The 21,369-nt window shown below is 40.8% G+C and overlaps 1 protein-coding gene across 1 annotated transcript; it reads right to left on the bottom strand.

The window, feature by feature from the left end:
- Positions 1–5,735: 5,735 nt before the first annotated feature.
- Positions 5,736–9,264, bottom strand: CRNN (cornulin). Its single transcript, XM_049766007.1, has 2 exons — positions 9,127–9,264; positions 5,736–7,580 (listed from the first exon to the last, which is right to left on the bottom strand). Exons 1-2 carry the CDS (start codon positions 9,262–9,264, stop codon positions 5,736–5,738), a joined length of 1,983 nt encoding a protein of 660 aa, XP_049621964.1.
- Positions 9,265–21,369: the final 12,105 nt, after the last annotated feature.

Consider the following 21,369-nt stretch of genomic DNA (forward strand, 5'->3'; position numbering starts at 1 on the left):
TGACTAGATAACCCTGGCCCCTAGAGCTTAGTGAAGACAGAAAAGTAAAGAAATAAAAGTGAAAAGAAAAAAATGATAAAGCTCTAGCAGCCCAGGGGATGATGGTTGGGGATATGGGTTGCAGGAAGGGAACGGGAATGGGGGGAGGACAAATTTGGTGATGCGTATTTCCCTGATTCAATGTTAATATGTACCTAAATACTACTGTGAAAGATATGTAAGCCAGTATGATCAAAATAAAAATTAAAAAAAAGAAAATATGAGAAAGGAAAGTAATGAGGAAACGAGGGTCAGAGTTTTCATTATATTTGTGATGTGGTGCTAAGACTACTTGGGAGATTCCAGCTTTCCAGTAGTTTATCTTTATATTCATGTTCATGCTGACCTGTCCAATTCTGAAACAGATGACTCTACAGCAAAGATGTCAAAAAACCTAAAAACAAAACCCAACAAAAACCAAACAGTTACAGGAGAAGGTGCATAGGGGCCAGGGGGCTGAGCAGCCTCTTGTATCAATGTGAGCCAGCCAGTAGTTGAGCTACTTTCCCTGCCAACTTTTATTAGCCAGAGTTAACAGAACAAAGATAAATCACCTGTGAATGAGGCTGATGGTAGTTAAGGTTATTTACATTAATTAAACATAGGTGGGTCATAATCAAGTGTGGGTGGGTTTTTACAATTAAAAAAGTGCATGAGCAGGAAAGGAAAAACGGAGTGATTTAAGAATCAGATTCAGGTTTCTACATCTCCCCCTTTTCTATTTTTTAAAAAAGACCCATGGATGGGGTAGGGGTGATAATAGATTGTAATCAGAAGATGACATAGTCTGTCAGTAAAGAGCAGTCAGGGAGACGATGCTCTCCTGCAGTTACTGATCAGTCTCACAGGTCAAAAATTATTCCTCAAGTCAGGTCCCACCGAAAAGAGCCAATACATGTGGACAGTCCGGTTGCAATGGTCTGTTCTCTTGTTCTTGTAGTATGAATATAAAAAGGATATGGTCTGGGTGGAAAGATCCATGGCCATACAGAAAGGTGTTAGAGGGAAAGAAAACAAATGCTTCTCTGACAACATGGAAAAAAATCCACACATTCACACATACACTGTTGATCACTGCCCTTGATATATACAGCTGGTTGGAAGGCAAGAGCTGTGCACAATGAGCCTTAAGAAGGAGAAGGACAGTGACTACTGCTGTCGGGATGCTTCTTGGAGTCTTCAGCTCGCTCCTCTTCACTGCCTGGTTTTGTCCTGCCTAAGGAGGCCTCAACCGGGCGAGACGAGGTTATGAGTCATTAGAACCTACATTGATCGGGAGCATCGTGGCTGCCTTTCACTGGCACCCTCTACACTAGCAGCTTCTGCACCTTTTTCTCTTTTCAAGATATCAAACTCCACAGTCTCCATCTTTACTGCAGAGCAAAAGCTTTCTTGGATTGTTTCTCTTAATAGCTGTACAGTGTTATTAGTGTTTATTTAGTGTTATTCCTGTTAGTGAATCCATAACCATTCCAAACATTGAACCATTTAACAATACCCATGACTTGGATTTCTAGCATCAGTTTATTCATTTCTGTGTTGCTCATACCACTGGTACTGAGTCCAGTCCCAGCCCTGGAAAAGTGTTTTGAGTGAGAACTCTTCACTATTGTATCTTTCACATACTTATCAGATATCACTGATGCAATGTTACTCATCCCACTGGGTCCAGTACCAGCCTTGGGAAAGTCTTTTGAGTAAGAACTCTTCACTACTGTAAAAGTACTCTTCCCCTCTTGGGGTATGTGCACGGAAGATTTGTTAATGGACATGCTTTGTTAAGGTCATCTTGAAAAATGTTGATAAAGACCCCAGAGCAGCATAAGGCAATTAAAAAGGGGGGGTTATATATGCTAATGGTCCAGTAGATAGCACAGAACATTCAGTTCAGTAAAAGGGGGCTAATATGGAAATACCTGTTTTGTTATTTACTCAGTACCCCAGAAAACGTTAACCCCACTCAACAATTTGAGGTCTCCTTGTCCATGTTTGGATACCATTTGCTGGGATGGCTGGGATGTTACCAGCTTCCCAGCATTTAATCTTCACATTGTGTGTCTATTATGTGGGGTGTATCGCAGCTAAAAATCCAAAGCACAGACTCAATTATAATGATATCATGATACCTAAGCTGCATCTATCAAGCTTTTTAATGTGCTTGTAAAGGTATTGGTGGTGGTGGTAGATGATGGAGCATGGGAATACTGGTGATGGGAGTTGACACTGGTGGTGAGTTTGGTGTTCAAGTATTATATGCCTAAAATTCAACTATCAACAACTTTGTAAATCATGGTTCTTAAATAAAAATATTTCAAAATATTTCCATGTAAATCTTTTATTTATCATTTATTTTCAGTAAGTAAATAACTGAGAAGCACTCTATACCTTAACTTACTTCTATACAATGAGTAACACTTCATGAAATGTCAGAGCAGAATTGATAAGGACGGGGGTAAGAAGCTTGTAGTTTGTTAATCTGAATGTTATTGTACAAGTAGGCAAAAAGTTAGAATTAAAAGTCATGATAACTTAATAATAGGTTTACCTTCCTAAATCCTGCTTGTTTCTTTCAGAGCATTAAAAAATAACATCTTCTCAGTAAGTAAAACGATGTCTTTTTGCTGATGACATGATGATATTCATTGAAGTTGCTTGAGTCCACAAAAAAAAGCTTCTAGAAACAATAAACCAACAAAGCAGAGTGGCTAGCTATACACAAAATCTGTTGAATTCCTTTATACAAATAACAAGTCAGAGGAAAAAGAGATCAAAGAGTCTATTCTATTTAAAAAAGTGTCAAAAGCCATCAAGTATTTATGAATAAGCTTAAAAGAGGCCAGAGACCTATAAAATAAAAACTTCAAAATACGTAAGAAATTGAGGAAGACATAAAGACATAAAGAAATGAAAAACATTCAATGCTCATAGATTGGAAAAATCAATATTATCAAAATGACTATCTTACCTAAATTACTATATAGATTCAATGCAATCCCTATCCAAATTCAGACATTTTTTCAAGGACTTAGAACAATTATAAAATTTGTGTGGAATCATAAAAGACGTCAAATAGCCAAAACTATAGTGAAACACAAGAAAGTCGAAGGCATCTCATTACCTAACTTGAAGTTGTACTTATAAAGCTATAGTAACCAAAACAGCATGGTATTGGAACAAGACAAACTTGAACCAATGAGTCAGAATAAACTATCCAATAACAAACCACCAATTATATGGTCAACTAATTTTTGACAAAGTATCCTAGAACATGAAATGGATAAAGAAGTCTCTTTAACAAATGGTGTTGGGACAATTAGATAACCACATATAAGAAATTAAATCTCACACCTTACACAAAAGTCAACTCAAAGTACATCAAAGACCTTGAGATCAGACTTGAATATATAAAGTGCTTTGAGTAAAACATAGGCAGAATTTTCAAGACATATACCTCAAAGGAGTCTTCGATGATATGATGTCAATGGCAAACTCTACAGAATTAAATATGAACAAGTGGTACTATATCAAACTAAAATATTTCTGTATGGCAAAAGATATGTGATAAACTAAAAGATACATGAGCAAATACTAAAGGACTGAAAACTGAGTGGGAGAAAATATTTGCACTCAACACATCATTTAAAGTGTTGATATAGAATATACAAAGTATCTACAAAGATTAATCTTTAAAAATATAAAAACCTCATCAAAAATGGAGAGGGGAAATGGATAAACACCTCCTTAAGGAAGACCAAAGCCATCAGGCACATAAAATTTTCATCATCACTTATCATTAAGGAAATAAAAATCAAGATATCAGTGAGATTTCACTTTACATCAGTCAGGATGACACTGGAAACAATTTGTTTTGGTAGGGATGGAGTGAAAAGAAACTCTTATTAACTTCTGGTGGGAATGATACCTAGTTTATCACCTATGAAAAACTGTATGGAGGCTACTCAGTAAACTCAGAATCAAGCTTACATATGATTCAGCAATTCCACTTTTGGGTATCTATCTTCAGGACAGGAAAACATTCATTTGAAAGGTTGTATGCACACCATTGTTCATTGCAGCACCAGTGCAATACCTAAGAGTTGGAATCAACTTAGATTCCCAACAATAGATAAGCGGGTAATGAAAATCTGGTACATATATACAATGGAATATCAGATATCTCTAAGGAATGATGCAATAATGCAATTTGCAGCAACATGGATGTAACTAGAAGATATATTATATGAAGTAAGTGAGAAGGATGAATACCAGGATGATATCATTTACACGTTGTATTTAGAAAAACTGCATGAGGAAATGTAAAGGTTTAAATGGAAGTTGTCTAGAACACTCTTGGCCCCAGAGTATAGTTAGGAAATAGAGCAGAGAAGGAGAAATACAGGTGTGAAATAATGAGGGACACAAGTCAAATGCATTAGTGGTGTTAAGGAAGAACATAACTAAATACCCAAACCAGAGTCAACAATACTAAAATATGAGACCCAAATTTTGACAACCAAGTTTAAAAAGGTGCTTGTCATGATGGCAGACTGTGGTGGGGGAAGATATGGGATGGACTATGGGACCATTAATGGAGGGACATTGGTATTGGGATTGTTGCTGAAATGGAGAAAAATGCATGTTTAAAATTTAATTATGAATATATTAATAAATCACAATGCTTTAAATAAAAACATTTATATATTGAACAGCTATACCTAAATTTATTATATATAAAAGTATGTTTATGTATTGTATTGTATCTATGTTTATATTTATATATAAATATATATATATACTTTTTCCACATGTTTATATAATATTCAGGTCAACCATCCCATAGAATGTTGAGAGATGTAAAAGGGTGACAGAATTAGACATGATAAGAATTTTCACTACGAGTTTGTTGTATTTTTTGAATATTCTGTAATATGTCCATCATATAAAATAAAAAGATATCAGTAAAAAATAACAATATAAAATCTCTTCTGATTGAAACCATTTCCAATTCATTTTTGTCAGTATGTAGATTTGATATTAGCCCTCTTGGATTTTTCATAACACTTTAAATCTCACCAAACTTTTCTCAATTGATTGTTCTTCTAGTATTGGGAAAACTTCCAGTTTATCCCTGTAGCTCTGACTCTTGCCAATAAAAGTGTTTGATTGGGGGGCTGGAGAGATAGCATGGAGGTAAGGTGTTTGCCTTGCATGCGGAAGGATGGTGGTTCGAATCCTGGCATCCCATATGTTTCCACGTGCCTGCCAGGAATAATCTCTGAGCGCTGCCGGATGTGACCCCAAAACAAACAAACAAAACAAAAAAAAAAAAACCCTCAATGACAACAACAAAAATGTGTTTGAATGGAATGCAGAACCCAATAGTTTTAAAAGTTTTTATTAATCCATGTGGACAAATGGACAAAGAGCTGAGATAAAATTAACCCTGGCCACAAAAGGGATAGTTCAATAGAAGGGGATACTTTTTTCTGTCTTCCTGCTAGAAGGTAGTGCAGTGAAAGGCTTCAGAGGAGTTTAGGATGCCTTGCAGAAATAATCTCACTGAGAAAGAACTGATAACAATACACTGTGATTAAGAGCTGATATTCAGGAAAATGGCTACCACATTGGTCAGGACAGAACAAAAGACCCCTCTCCGACTCTCCCTTTCCTGGCACTGCAGTTTATGGGTAGAAAACTCATGGTTTAGTACTCTTAAAGTAGGAATACAGCCCACTGATGCCTCCCTTTACTTTCTGTTGGGATGCCTCTTGACCCACTGATGAAGGAACTTTGGTGTGCAGACTGCCCTGACCCTGATTTAGGACTCCTGTTTCCCTTCTGTGGACATCAGTGCACTCCCCATGATCCACTGTGTGTTCATTTCCTCCTTGCCTTGGCACCTCCATCTCCGTTGTGTGGTCTTCGTTGTCATCCACCCATTCCCCGCGAGTGACTGTGGACTCATTCTCTCCTTGCCTTGCCATCTCCATCTCCCTTGTATGGCTATCATTTTCATCAACCCACTCCCCATGAGCCACTGTGGATTCATTCTCTCCTTCCGTTGGCTGCTCCGTCTCCCTTGTATGATCATCAACCCATTCCCTATGAACCACTGTAGATTCATTTGTTCCCTGTCCTCTAGTTTCTCTATGCTCAAGATGAGTACTACTACTCTCTTCCTGGCTGCTGGTCCCAGTTTGAGGCTGGCCCTCCTGCACTCTCTGTCCTGCTTCCTGATTGCTTATTTCTGTCCATTGTTGTCCACTGCCTGACTGCTTCTGAGTCTGTCCCTGTTCTCTAGGCCTCTCTTGGCCTGATGTCAGGTTCTTGTCTTGTTCCGTAGTATGTGTGTGTGGCCTGGTTTGTGTATGAACTTTTCCTCCGGTCACTACTTGACTTGTCTGATTCCTATCTTGACCATAAGTGCCAGTTCCACTACTCTGGCCATGGGTGGATTTCTGAGAGAGGTTGCCAGTATTTTTCGTCTGATGGTGCCCCTTCTGTTGTGTGGTGTGGGTATGTGTCTGAGTGTGAGACCTAGTCTGTGTCTGAACTTGTCTTGTCACAGTTTGACTTGCCTGGTTCCTATCTTGACCATGAGTCTCATGGTTGTGACCATGGGTGGATTGCTGAGACAGGTTGCCAGTACTTCCAGTTTGATGGTGTCTGTTCTGTTCTGTGGTCTGAACATGACTGTGGGGTTGTGTACCTGTCTGGAGGCCTGTTGTTACTTGGCTTGGTTGGCTCGCGTCTGGACCATGGTTCTCAGTCCCTCTGTTCTGATCACAGGTAGACTGCTGAGGCTGGAAACTTCCTGTTTGATGGTGACTGCTTTGTATCAAGGTTTGTGTTTGTGTTTGGACATGAGACCCAGTCTGTGTCTGAACTTGCCCTCCTGTCACCACCTGGCTTGTCTGGCTCCTCCCTTGACTGTGCCTCTCAGTCACTCTGTTCTGACCAGAGCTCGGTTGCTGAGACTGAGTACTAGTGCTTCCTGTCAGTCGGTCTCCACCCTGTTGCATGTTGTGGGCTGCATCTGCCTGCACCTGAGTTCCATATCCAGTCACACTCTTGTCTGTCTGTTGGGCTCCATCCTTTTCTGTAGCCTGTGGCTGTCTCTCTTTGCTCTTATGGCTCTTGTCTCCTCCCACTGGCTGATTCTGGGCTTTGAACTGCCTATCATTGGCATTGTCCTGAGGAGAACTGCTACCCTGGTCCTGGCTTTGAGTCTCAATTGTACTTTGCCCTTTGGAAGCCTTCTCCCTCTGTCCATGTCGGCTCCCTTCATGCTGTTGGCCTTGTATAGCTCCTCCTCCCCCAGATTTACTTTGCTGTCTTTCTTTATTTTGTAAGGTCCCTGGAGGGTGAGTTCCAGATGGCTGTGATCCACAGGCTCCCCCAGAACTCTCCTCCAGTGTCTTGAAGCAGGCCTGGGCGACTTTGAACACCAAGACTAGATATTCTTTGAAGTCCACAGTCCCTGTGTCATCCTCATCCAACAGACGCAGGACTTCATCCACTGTGGCTGGATCATGGGGTTTCTGGGGAGAAGATGAGGCTGTCAGCATCCTGATTTCGGTATAACATATTTACACATACTCAGCTATATATTGGAAACCCATAAAGTCAAGACTCCAAGCATTTGCCTTGCATGCAGAAGGACAGTGGTACGAATCCTAGCATTCCATATGGTCCCCCGTGCCTGCCAGGGGTGATTTCTGAGCATAGAGCCAGGAGTAACCCCTGAGCACTGCCAGGTGTGACCCAACCCTCCAAAAAAAAGACTCCCTCTCTGTTCTCATTCAGTATAGAATTCAAATATGTATCTTTGTTATTCATCTCATCTCTTTTTCTTAAGAGGCGAAAGTACTTTTATTTACCTCTGTGTTTGACACAATTTCTACCTTACAAGAGAGCTGAATAGAGATTTAGTGACTAATGAATGCATAAATGATTGTATTGGGGCTAGAGAGATAGAACAGTGATAGGGTGTTTGCCTTGCATGCAAACAGACAGTGGTTCGAATTCTGGCATCCCATCTGGTCCCCTGAGCCTGCCAGGGGTGATTTCTGAGCACAGAGCCAGGGAGTAACCCCTGAGTGCTGCTGGGTGTGACTCTCCAAAATCTCCCAAAATTATTGTATTTATAAATATTATTTAGGATTTCCTCAGCCCCTGGCCCATGCCACGTGGCCATATTTTTATATTGAGCTTGACATCAAGAGAAGCATAACCCCGTGTGAATTCTCTCAGTAACCTATGGAGTCTCTGCTATTTTCCCAGGAAAACAGGATGTAAGGGGTCTGGTAGGCAAGCTTGCATATGAAAACAGAATCCCATTGACCCATACATCACTGCCCTCAAACACTTCTTTGTTATTGTTGCTGCAGATATGAGCCAAAGACTGGGAAGGATGTCAAGGCCCTGGTTCTGGTTTGTCAGGAAGGAATGTCCCCTGAGCTGTTAACAATCTGCCCTTCACAAGCACTCGTCTGGTGAGATGAGCCATCACGTAATGTGAGGCTTCCCATGATGCTTATTAATGGGTGATCAAGCTTCTGATAGACAGAGGAGATGTTATGTATTAGAATAAGAAGCACCCAGGAGTAGCAATTATTTTCCTTGCTAGAGTATTCAGAGGCTCTTTCTCTTGGAGATGTCCCTTTAAAGTCCTTTTCCCTGTCCTTTTTGTTTTTGTTTATTTGGGTTTTTTGGGGGGGGGCTGCCTCACCCAGTGAGCCTCAAGGGTTACTCCTAGCTATGCACTTAGAAATCACTCCTGGTTCAGGGGACCATATGGGATGCCAGGGATTGAACACAGGTCCATTCTGGGTCAACTACATGCAAGGCAAACATCCTACTGCTATGCTATCACTCCAGTCCCTTCCCTGTTTTATAATTAGTCATTGAACTCAAGGTGTTTTCTCTAAGACCAAGGCCTGTTCGAGCTGTGACCATTTCCTTTCTATCTCTGCCAACACATCTGTAGAGCAGCTATTGCCTCAAACTCTGGAGACAAGGCAAGTGCAGGTGAACAATATTTTCTCTTCTCTTCTACCCACTTCCTCTCACGTTGGCCCCTCATACCACAATGACATCAGCGAATTCTTGCTCCAAAAGCTTTTTGAGTTCTCCCCGGGTGAGCACTGCACAGCCATCCTCGGTCCTGGCATAGCGTCCAAAGGCTTCAATGATTCCATTAATGTTTCCCAATAACTGTGGCATTTTTTCAGAGTCAAGCTGGAAAAAGAAGAAGAGTCCCCTTGGGTCTGATCATCTAACTCAACTGATTCCTGGGGAGCTCCGTTTTTACATTCATCCCTCGTGTCTTCACCTCCAGCCTCTGTGTTTCTCCAGCCCTAACCCTTGTATTTTGCCAGCGAGAAGGAGAAGCATTTGGTGGTTAGATATGCACTTCTGTGCTGGGATGTATCCCTCATCCTTGCTACCTACCCTTCAGGTGGGCTAGGCAGGGCCAGTTGCTTTGCCTTTTGTTGCTTCACTGTGAACTGAAGAGGATGCTAGCATTTGTTTTATACGATTACTGTGAAGATTAAAAGAGGTAATTCAAGTAAAGCAGTTGTCAGCTTCTGGCTTCTGCTAAGTGTTAACTATTAAACATAATTATTATTCAGCCAGCACAAATGTAATGTGTGTCCATATGTGTACTCTACTGTATACAAAGTAGTTTCATATGCAGTATCTCTGGTAAGCATTATTATTCTTTTTAAAACTTTTTTATAGGTGAAAAAAACAGCTCAGAGAAATAAGGTGGTTTGCCCAAAACCAGTTTCCTGGTTGTATATGGAGATCTTCTTACTGAGTATAGACTTGTAGGGTCCAATGGGGAACCCACATATGTATTTGAGTCAACTTCGGGATTCTGAGTGGAAGCCAAGTAGGAACTTTAGAGGGCCAACTCTCCTCTTTCGAGAAATAATTCAGAATAAATCTATGCTACCAAGTGTTGCATTTGCAGAAGAGGTGGTGCTATCCTTGAGTAGATTCTGAAAGTTCAATTATCTCTGTATGTGACCTTTGTTCTAAGCCCTGACCCTTTTGAGAAGTCACCCTGTCCTTTCCAGGTGTGTGACTTCTTCAACCTTGGAGCCCTGGTAGCCAATGTTTCTACCATAGGACAAAGTGTTCTCTACCATGGTTTCTACTTAGGAAGAAGTGTAAATTCTCATTAACTTGGGATCAAAAAAAGTGGCTGAATTGTCAAGAGACCCAGAGATGTATCAAAAGAAAGCCTCAGAAAGAAACGGAGGGTAATGGGTATCAATGGAGGGTATCAATAATAACAAAATAAAAAGTGCAGTGGGAGGCAAGAGACAGCAGAGCTGTGAAGAGGGGGGCTGTGAAGACAGAGAACACAGCAGAGTTAGATCTATTTAGAGGAAAGACCATGAAAGAATAAGCCCCATGCTAGAGAAAGCAGCAGGTTGGATTAGCCAAAGGTTTCTAAAGGTCACAACACTCTTGGAGGGTACATTTTCTCTGATTGGTCATCAAAAGTCTTAGGCAAGCTGCTTTCTTGTGAAATCAAGGTACCAACCTCAGAAAGTTATACCTCAGAGAGACATAAAAAGATCCTGACTTCTTTTTAAAATTATTTTAATTTTTTAAATTGTTTTAAACCATGTGGCTGCCCTGACCCACTGGCCTACTAATAGCAAAGATAATAATTTTTTTCAGTTACACTTAATATCCTTTGAAATAAATTCATAAATATATCTTGCCTAAATGTTACCTTGCAGTGGGTTTCCTCCTGCCGCTACTTTCTTCTTGAGAAGTTTCCCACTCTATTTTGACAAAAGAAACTTGGTTCTGGCCTTGTACACCCAACACTGTCAAGAACTTTCTAGAACTTTTAAGAAATAGAGAACTTTGCTGGTCTAAGAAGACAGTGGATTGTTCCTAGCTGCTGTAAATATGGCAGCTAGAGGGAAGGAGGAGACAGTTCATAATGTTCATGGACACAGACACTTTTTGCCCATGGTCAGCACTTACAGTCCTGGTTATGAGCTCAGGCGAACAGGACACTGGGAATGAGAAAGAGGTTACTCAGGAGAAGACTTACCTACTACTCAGGCAGGATGGGGCTAGTGATCGGTGGAGAGCATAGCAAGTTGGTAGCACAGAAGCCTTTTATAGAGGATTTAGCCAAGGCTAGTGTTTTAGATGGAACTCCCCGCCCCACAGAAAGGCTTGATTCATCCTAGGCTCAGCCCTGCCCAGCTCCACCTCACTTCAGATCTGTTTCACCTGTTGACACCTGGACATGCTAATTATTGGCCCACACCCACACTTAGTGTCCTCTCTTCCTCTCTTGGGGTCTGTGGCCTCTGACCAGCATGTTCCTTTCCCATGTGGTGGGCTCACTACACTAAGCCTAAGTGGAAGTACTGTGTATGTTCTGCATCCATTATGACTGACCCATGGACTCGCAGATTGTTTACATATATTTTATATGTATGCACACTCAAGAACACACCCATCTGCTGAAGATTATCCTTTAAGCTAACTGCTTGTTTTGGGGAGGCTATCTATGGTTTTCTGGTGCGTTTGCAATTCTTTGGAAGAATTTCGGAATTGTCTTTCCTGACAAATCAATGAGACAAATGAGAAATATATTATGTCATTTTAGGTGGTTGTCATATTTGATTAAAAATGTTCATGACATGAAGCTCACCACGTAGAGTGGTGAGTGCAGTTAGAGAAATAACTACACTGAGAACTATCCTAACACTGTGAATGAATGAGGGAAGTAGAAAGCCCATCTCGGTTATAGGTGTGGGGGGGGTGGGGAGGAGGGATATCTGGGAAATTGATGGTGGGAATGTTGCACTGGTGAAGTGGGGTGTTCTTTACATGATTGTAATCATACAACTGCAATCATGTTTGTAATCACGGTGTTTAAATAAAGGTAATTTAACAATAAAAATGTTCATTTCTCCTCTAATCTCTACCCATGGGTTCAAGTGCAAATATTTTACAGAAGGCATGAGAGGAAGCTGAAGATGATTAATAGCAATTCCTTTGGTGCCAAAACAGGAACAAACACAATGATCCACTGCTCAGCAAGTCTTTTTTTATTTTGGGGCCACGCCTGGTGATGATCAGGGCTTATTCCTGGCTCTGTACTTGGGGATCACTTCTGGTGGTGCTGGGAAGGTAATATGAAATACCAGGAATAAAATCTGAGTGAGTTTTATGCAATGTAATTACCCTACTGTTGTACTATTGCTACGACCCTGGTCATCAAGAATTTTGGTAAGCAAATGCCACTTCAGACACAGAGTAGGCCCAAGGAAGGCAGTACCAATGGCAGACAACAGTTGTTTTCTCTTTCTCTTTTTTTTTTCTTTTTGGTTTTGGGGGTCACACCTGGCAGTGCTCAGGGGTTACTCAACAGTTGTTTTCTCTCAGGGAGGTGCAATGTGGCAGTCACAGGACAAACAGAAATGCTCACTTGTGTTTATTTGTTTTAATTTTTATTCCAATCTCATTTCGGGGGATTATCAGCAAATCTTCAAGGAGGTATGGGTAAGATTCTTTGGTAAAGTAGGACACAGACATCCTCAGAGAAGTGGTCACTTGGTAAAGAAAGAATGTGTTGTACCTCCATTTCCAACCATTGCACCCTTTATTGCCACATGCCGCAACATATGTCTCTCTCTCTCGGACAAATTTCACTTGATAAACATCAAATGTGCTCTCTGTGGCTGAAATTCAATAATTCTGCGGATGCTAACAAGGAAATAACACAAAGTTAGAAGCAAGTCCCAACAAAGATTTGGTCTCGACTTCACATATAAGTTCATGTAACTTTTTAAGTGTCCTTGTAGATGGAAATGCACCTTTATAACTTGACTTGTCTGTCAACAGGCAGCACACAGTAAGGCCTGTTTGGGTGAACTAAGGTAACCAGGGCTGGTTGTAGCTGTTGACATGATGGCTGTCCCACAGTTACCGCACAAGCACCAGTATAGGTCTAGCTGAGCTACAGACAGCAAGGGGCCCTGTGATTGGAGAGTCCATGAGCTTGGAAAGAGAATAACTCCAAATCTCGGTAGGGCTGTATGGGAAATAAAGGGAGCAATATACTAGTATAAGAGAAAAAATTGGGAACAAAATAGGGTTAAAATAAACCTCCCAAAACCCCGTTATGATCTTAGAATTTCCAGAGAAACTTGAGAACTAAGGAATAATGAGTTAGGAAACTAATAACTCAGGAGATTGATCTACAGAATAACTTTAAGGCAGGTATATTACAGTCAATTTATAAATTAAGAAACTGGAGAAGAGAGATCAAATAAACTACCCAAGTTCACATACCTGTAATGTAATAGACCTGACTTTGAACTTAGATCTGCCTTCCTTCAGAGCAGGTCTTCCATGTATCATAGATAGTTTTGAATTTATATGTTCAAGAATGTATGGCAGAGATGAAAGGACAGAAGAGTTGAGAAGAGAAGAGACCTCACAGGTGTATAAAAATGAAAAAGTTGTATGTGTGTGCTAGCTGGAGAAATCTGGGCTGGAGTGTGAAGAAGTCCAGGAGATGGGGAGGTGGGAAAGTTTAGGATTGGCAATTTCATTGATTGTGTAAATGCATTAGTTTTTAAAGTCTATGAAAAGTTGTCAAATATTAGAATCTATCTAAATGACAAGGCAATGACATCTCTTGAAAATGCTGGAGGGCAGAAAAGGACCAGAAACCTTGCCAAAAAAAAACCTTAGTGAGATACTTACACTCTGCCTTGCAACAGAAATATCTCAAAGGAACAAACTTATTCTTTTAAAATTAATTTTAAAATCACCATGATTCACACCCCAATCTCACCCAATGTGTTTTTCCTCCAGTAGAGTTCCCAGGTTCCCTCCCACATTTCCTCCTATCACCCTCATCTGGTTCTTGCACTTTAATTCTTTTTCTTACTTGGGAATGCCCTTGCTTCCCATGACTTCATTTATTTCTATAAGCTCCATACTGTGTAGAATGGGGCTGCAATGGAAAAATTACTTCTATTTTCTAGGAAATCTGTTTAATCGGGAGAATAGATCATACATAGCAAAGTAAAACAATTTCTTAATGAGGAAAGATCATGGATTGAACTTAAAACCTTCTTTCTCCCTTCAATAGGTATCTTTCTTGCTTGTCTCTCTGTTTCTTTGTTTAATTCTTTTCACTTTTTTAAATTCTATTCTCTCTTGAACACATAATTACCCTATTTCTATTCTCTTACATCTTTCTAAAAATGTTTCTTTTAATAAAATCTACCTTGCTTTAATTAAAGGAAAAAAATTCCAGGGAAGACTAAATATTGTAAAATGTTCAATAAAACAACTTGTTCTGCAGCCAGAGAAATTGTACACCACCAGGTTGGGTGCTTACCTTGCAATTGAACAACAGCAGGTTCAATTCCCAGGACCCCATATGGTCCCTCAATCCCTAATAGGACTTATCTCTGAGCTCAGGAGTAAGTTCTTAACAAAACCAATAAAATTAAAATTCAGCCTATTCCTCAATAACTTCACTGCCAGCCCTGGAGTACCTAGTGGTCTTGGATTAAAGCCTTGACTATGTAGATGGCTTTGAAAAATTTTGTCTGAAAAAAGAAGTAGGTGGAAAATTCCAAAATCCTAATATTCAGGGATAGATAGTACAGAGAGTAGGGCATTTTTCTTGAACTCTGCTTCAATTCCTGGTACCCTATATGATTCCCCAAACCCACCGGGAGTGATCCTTGAGTGTAGAACTAGGAGTACATCCTGAGCATTGTCATGTGTGATAAAAAATACAAAACAAATAAACAAGCAAAACAAGAACAAAACAAACAAACAAAACAGAATTTTAGACTTTAACCTAGGATTCTTTTTTCACACTCAACAAGAGAAAAATGAGTTCTCGAATAGAATACTGAACCTGTTCTTTGTTTACCATCCTCTATGCAGAGTCCATAGGGACTGAGATACATATAGAAGCTTCTCAAATTGAGTTGAATAGGGACTTTGAGTAAGTATGCAAAAAAAATCCAAGTGTAAGAATGAGCTGGCCTCTTTGAGCCATTTCTGTTTATTCCAAGGCTGAATGAGTTGAGATTAGTATTTGACTCAAATCTGAAAGTCTCTGAACTCTGTCTGCATGCCAACATTTTCAACAGATGTCACTGTCCAACATGTGAGTTACCTGCATAACGAAACATTCACTCACAGACCCACAGGTGAAAGAGGAACCTTGACACAACACAGGTCTCAAAGGGAACAAGTAAAATAAATATATCTAGTTCCTTTGTTACACTCTGACCTTGTTGACACCATTTCTCTTGAAGCCAGCCAATTTAGGCCCCTGTAATGGATTTACAGAAATCTTAATGCTTCAGTGTAGTTCTGGAACTCCAGGAAGAAGTATGCAGGTAGTAGGAACGTCCTTGTTGACAGTATGCAGTGACTTTGTTGGTATGAAACAGTCCAGAATTAATCCCCAACCTGACAGGTTGTGTTGGTCTTGGTCTTTCTGAGTCTTATCCAGGCAGGAAGTACCTGGCTGACACTCCTGTGATCTTGACAGGTCAACTGAAAACTGACCCTTGAAAGAATGTCAGAACTTCAGGAGCTGTTATCCAAGCCACAGGTAGAACTCTGAGAATAAGCTGACAGGAAAGTCAACTGGCTTGCACTGAGAAAAAGAACTATGATGGGAGGAGGAATCCTCTCTTTTGATGGAGCATTTCTTTTCTCTACTGCCATGACTCTACTAAGTCATGGAGATACTGAACACTTGTTGACTTTAATGTAATGGAACTAAACGTTTTCCAGTAAGAAACTCTTTGGTCAAGGGTATGGACTACTGCATTGTAGTTTCTGCTACTTTGCTGCCCTCCAACTGGAGGGTGCTGCTCTCCACCTGCCCCCCAAAAAAGGCCTCCATCCACTCAGAGTAACTAATCACCATGACTTCCATTATATGTCTCTTGCTGAGTGCTTTCCTCATTTAATTTCTCTTAATAAAATTTTATTGGTGTTTCATTCATGATTTTTTTTTGTTTGAAGTACCATTCTTTTCATTGCTACTCTGCCTAGACTATTGTTTTCTTGGTGTGCTTCTGTGAGGAAAAGACTGACTGGAAAAATTGTGTGAATACAGGATGCAGAAGCCCATATCTACTCCTTTGGGATACTACAAAGTTTTCCTGAAATAAGACTGATGTGTTTGATTTCCCCATACTTAGTCCCACATATGATTCCACCAAATATGTTGGGTTTTATTTTTTGTTTGTTTGTTTGTTTTGGGGGGCCACAACTGCTGACACTCAGGAATTGCTCCTGGCTATGTGCTCAGAAATTGCTCCTGGCTCAGGGGACCGTATGGGTTGCTGTGGGATTGAACTGAGGTTCATCCTGGGTCAGCAAAGCAAACACCTTACCACTGTGCCACCTCTCGGCCCCCAGGCTTTATCTTTTGAATCATGGGGACAGAGCAGGAAAACCTCAATGCTTCAGGAGATTCTAGAACCAAGAAGGGGAGAAATTCCAGTTCTGCTTTGGAAGAACTAGATTCATGCTAAACTCCTTTCGAGTTCTACAAACCTGTCCGCACTGGTCTCCAATCAATTGGCTGGTTTCTACTTCATCCTTTGCTAATCAAAACTTTAATCCCTTCCAGAGATGAAAAGATGATGACAGGGCATTCTGAGCATACTCAGAGGGTGTATAAAGGTGAAAGCTATTAAGTAGGGAGTTCCTCTTAGGATTTGGAAATAGTCTTTATTTAACGGAAAAAGAGTGAGGGATATTGAGGTCATGTTAGAGTCCCTCGTCTTGGTCAGTTTGCAGTAAACATTTTTAGACTACTGTAATATTAGGAAGAAGGCACATAATCATGGATCTTATCCTCAGGAGAAAAAGAGTTCCACCCAGTTCCACCCCTTCCTTGTCCACCTGACTAGAGTCAGTAATTTGGCCACTCTGTATCTCCTGACACTTATCAGTTAAAGAAAACCTCTGTCTACATCACAGGGCTATCACGAGGCTAAAAATACATGTGGGTGTGAAAGAGCATATTAAACTGGCAAGTACTAAAACAGGCATTGGGTTTTATTAGGTATTTAAAGTTACAGAAGTGAATAGTCCTTCAGAATTTAGAGAAGATAAATGTCTCCAAAATATGTTCAAATGGATCACTCATTCTTTTTATTTATATTTTTGGCCACACCCATTTGATGCTCAGGTGTTACTCCTGGCTAAGCACTCAGAAATCGCCCCTGGCTTGGGGGGGCCATATGGGACGCCGGGGGATCTAACCATGGTCCTTCCTTGGCTAGCGCTTGCAAGGCAGACACCTTACCTCTAGCGCCACCTCACCAGCCCCTTATATCTTTTATTTTTATTTATTGATTGACTGCTTGGTTTTTGGGCCACACCCTCAGGTGATCAGGAGTTACTCCTGGCTCTGCACTCAGATATCATCCCCAGCAGGCTGGAGGCCCATATGGGATGTATGGAATTGAACATGGTCTCTCCTGGGTTGGCCACATGCAAGGCAAACGCTCTACCACTATGCTATTTCTCCTTCCCTTATTCTCTTTTTATAGTGTGTTCATCTACAAATAATAACATATTCTTTGGAAAATAAAAATGAGAAATTAGTAAAAATAAACAGTGAGTGATTATTCACTGACAAAAATGTCTCTTATAAAAGAATTTCCTTCAATTACTTTCGTGTTCCCTTACCTGTCATTAACTAGTAGAGAAAAGAAAAGAAATTAAGACTGATTATTTGAAGATCAATACAACAAAGTGAGTTTATATGAGGCAGAAGGAAATAATCTCCACTCTTCTGTGGTACAAAGAACTGGATAGAACTTTTTTTTTTGTTTTGGTTTTTGGGCCACACCCGGCAGTACTCAGGGGTTACTCCTGGCTGTCTGCTCAGAAATAGCTCCTGGCAGGCACGGGGGGACCACGTGGGACACCGGGATTCGAACTAATCACCTTTGGTCTTGGATTGGCTGCTTGCAAGGCAAACTCCGTTGTGCTATCTCTCCGGGCCCTGGATAGAACTTTTAATTGGGCTGTCTCTATTTAGCTTCATATAGAGCTGTGGAGACTTTGGGAGCTGAGATGGATGGTGACTGAATAGTCCTCTCAACTAAATGCAGAGAAACTTCTTTCACTTCTTATTCCTTAATAGAATATATGGTGCTTTTTGATCTTTTTTTGTTTATCTGTTTGTTTTTGGGCCACACCCATTGATGCTCAGGGGTTACTCCTGGTTATGCACTCAGAAATAGCTCCTGGCTTGGGGACCATATGGGACACGGGGAATAGAACCGCAGTTCGTTGTAGGTCAGCCATGTGCAAAGCAAACACCCTACCTCTTGTGCCACTGCTCCAGCTCCTGCTTTTTGGTCTTTGCAATTAAATGTTTTAAAGTCCAAAGCATTGGTACAGTGAGTAAGTTACATGTCTTGCAAGAAGCCAACCTAGTTTCAATTTACAGCACCCTCAAATGGTCTTCTGAGCATCCTCAGGGGTCCGAATTCTAAGTGGAGATGCAGAAGTAGTCCTTGAGCATTGTTGGCTGTGACCTAAAGATAAAACAGCAACAAAATGTTCCAGGAATTCAAGGGCCTAGCATTGAGTATAGGAAAGCAAAGGACTATTGTGTATTGAGCAATGAGAGGGCGACTGATTTTCAAATTTCTGCTGGGGAAGTGGCATCTAAAGGTAAGAGAGAAGTCATCTTTTGGCTTGTAGCTCTATGTGAGCCTGATTACTGGGTTCAAGTCTCTGATCATTCAGAGAAATATATCCATCAGGCAAGACCTGAAATGCTGACTGGTGACAAAGATTCACAAATTTCACACCCAACTCAGGAATACAAAGTTGTAAAACAAAGTCAAGACGTAGGTGCTACATCAGGGGTCTCAAACTCAATTTACCTGGAGGGCTGCAGGAGGCAAAGTTGGGGTGCGGCAGGGCCGCATAAGGGATTTCACACAAAAACGTCCTCAAACATCATTATTAACAGTTATAATTATTTCTTCTGAACATGAATAGAACACTGAGTGAAGATCATGAACAGTTCTTCTGAACATTCTTTTTGCCTATTCCTTGCTGCCAGAGACTTGACAGTGCTTCTTCTCACATATCTGAACCACATTTGGCTTTAGAGAGGAAGCAGTTGAGACCCTCAGTATGGCTTGAAGATGATCATCATTAAGTCTAGACCTGTACTTTGACTTATTGAAGTTCAATGTGGAGAATAACTTTTCACACAAATATGTGCTCCCAGAAAGGCACATGGTGTGCTTGAACATTCGGGAAAGCTCAGGGAAGCTGGGGGGCAATTCTCTCAAAAATTGCCCATGCATGTCTGCTTTCCCAATAATCTCCCTGAACTTGGCTTTGAGATAAGAGTTGCATTGCAGGTCAATGAGCTCCATTTGAAGCACAGGGGGCATCTTGCACATCAAAGGAAAAGGGGTCCACAAATATTTGGAAAGTGGCTCTGTGCTTTTTGAAGTCTGCAAATCTGTGATCAAATTCCTTCTCTAGCTTAAAAATAGCATCAACATATTTCTCACCACTGAATGGTATGCCTGCATCCACAAGTCCCTTGCATGCTGGGAAATGGCAAAGGTTTGTCTGAGAGAGCTAGGATTTCCATAACACAAGTTTTGTGGAGAATGCTCTCATGTTGTCATAGGCAGCACTGATAAGCTGCCCTGGGCCTTGTAACATCTTGTTTAGTACATTCAGCTTATGTGTGATGTCAACAAGAAAAGCTAAGTCCATGAGCCATTTGTGATCACTCGACTCAGAAATAGCATTCCCATCCTTCTCCATGAAGGCTTTCACTTCTTCTCTCAACTCAAAAAATCTTTTCAGGACATTTCCCCTGCTGAGCCAACATAGCTGGGTGAAATAGAACACATCTCCATATTCTGACTCCATTTCCTCTAAAAAAGCACAGAACCTCCTGTGCATTAAGCCCTGGATCTTATTTGGTTGATGCATTTCACAACAACAGACATCACATTGTCACATGGCAGACATTTACCGCAAAGGGCCTGCTGATGGATAATGCAGTGAAGAGCAATGGCCTTCTCTACACCCTCCTCTTCAAGTTTTTTTTGAACAAGTGCCACCAGTCCATTTTTCCTCCCTGTCATCGATGGCGTTCCATCGGTTATTATTCCAACAAACCTCTTCCATGGCAAACCTGCATTCTCAATGGCATCACACAGATGCCGAAATATCTCATTAGCGGTGGTCTGGCCATGCATTGAAATTATTGTGAGCAGCTCCTCTGTCAATTCAAAATTGCAATCAATACCATGGACATAAATTGTGAGCTGCACAGTGTCTGTTATATCTGTGCCCTCGTCAAGAGTAACTGAGTATGCATCAAAACATCTGGCTTTCTCACACAGTTGATGATAAATGTCACTTGACGTGTCAGAAATGCGCTATGCCACAGTGTTGGCAGAAAGGCTTATTTTGCTAAACTGACCTTTCTTTTCCGGACAGATAATACTTGCAGCCTGTAACATGCATTTTTTTTTAACAAACTCTCCTTCTGTGAATGGTTTCCGTGCCTTAGCAATCATCTCACTAACCATGTAACTAGCTTCGACTGATGCAACATTCTCTTTGGTTGCTTTCTTGAAGAAATCTTGTTGCCTCATTAGACATGCTTTAAGACTGGCAACCCACTTGGCTCTCTTATTTTTTTGATATTTTGCACATTCCTCAGCATGCTTAGTTGAATAATGGCATTTCAAGTTGTATTCCGTGTGCACTGCAACTTTCTCTGAGCAAATTAGACATGTGGGATGCCCCTATGCTCAACAAAGAAATACTGCGTCTCTCACTTTTCCTGAAATTGTCTGTGCTCATCATCAATCTTTCTCTTCACTACAGACTTTGATGAAGTCATGATGAAGGTATGACAAAATCTAATTCTGTAATAAACTTCTCTCCCTTAGGCCTCCAATAATGCAAGGGTCAGTGGGCAGGAGCAGTGGAAATGATGTCTGCGCTAGGCGCAAAGTATTCATGATTATTCCCTTACCAAATATTCTCATTAAAAAAATCGCATTAGTAAGAAAAAAATCGCATTAAACATTTGCATACCCTTAACGGAACTGCTCGGAGTATGCGAATGTTTAATGCGATTTTTATTGCGATTATTTGGTAAGTGAATAATCGCGAATGCTGCGATATTTGAAGGCTGGCCGTGGACCACAAAATGTTGTACGGAGGGCCGCGAGTTTGAGACCCCTGTGCTAGATTGTTACTCCTCTCTTCCAATTTCCT

This window comes from Suncus etruscus, chromosome 19 (assembly GCF_024139225.1).
Source record: "Suncus etruscus isolate mSunEtr1 chromosome 19, mSunEtr1.pri.cur, whole genome shotgun sequence".
In the NCBI taxonomy this organism is placed as follows: Eukaryota; Metazoa; Chordata; class Mammalia; order Eulipotyphla; family Soricidae; genus Suncus; species Suncus etruscus.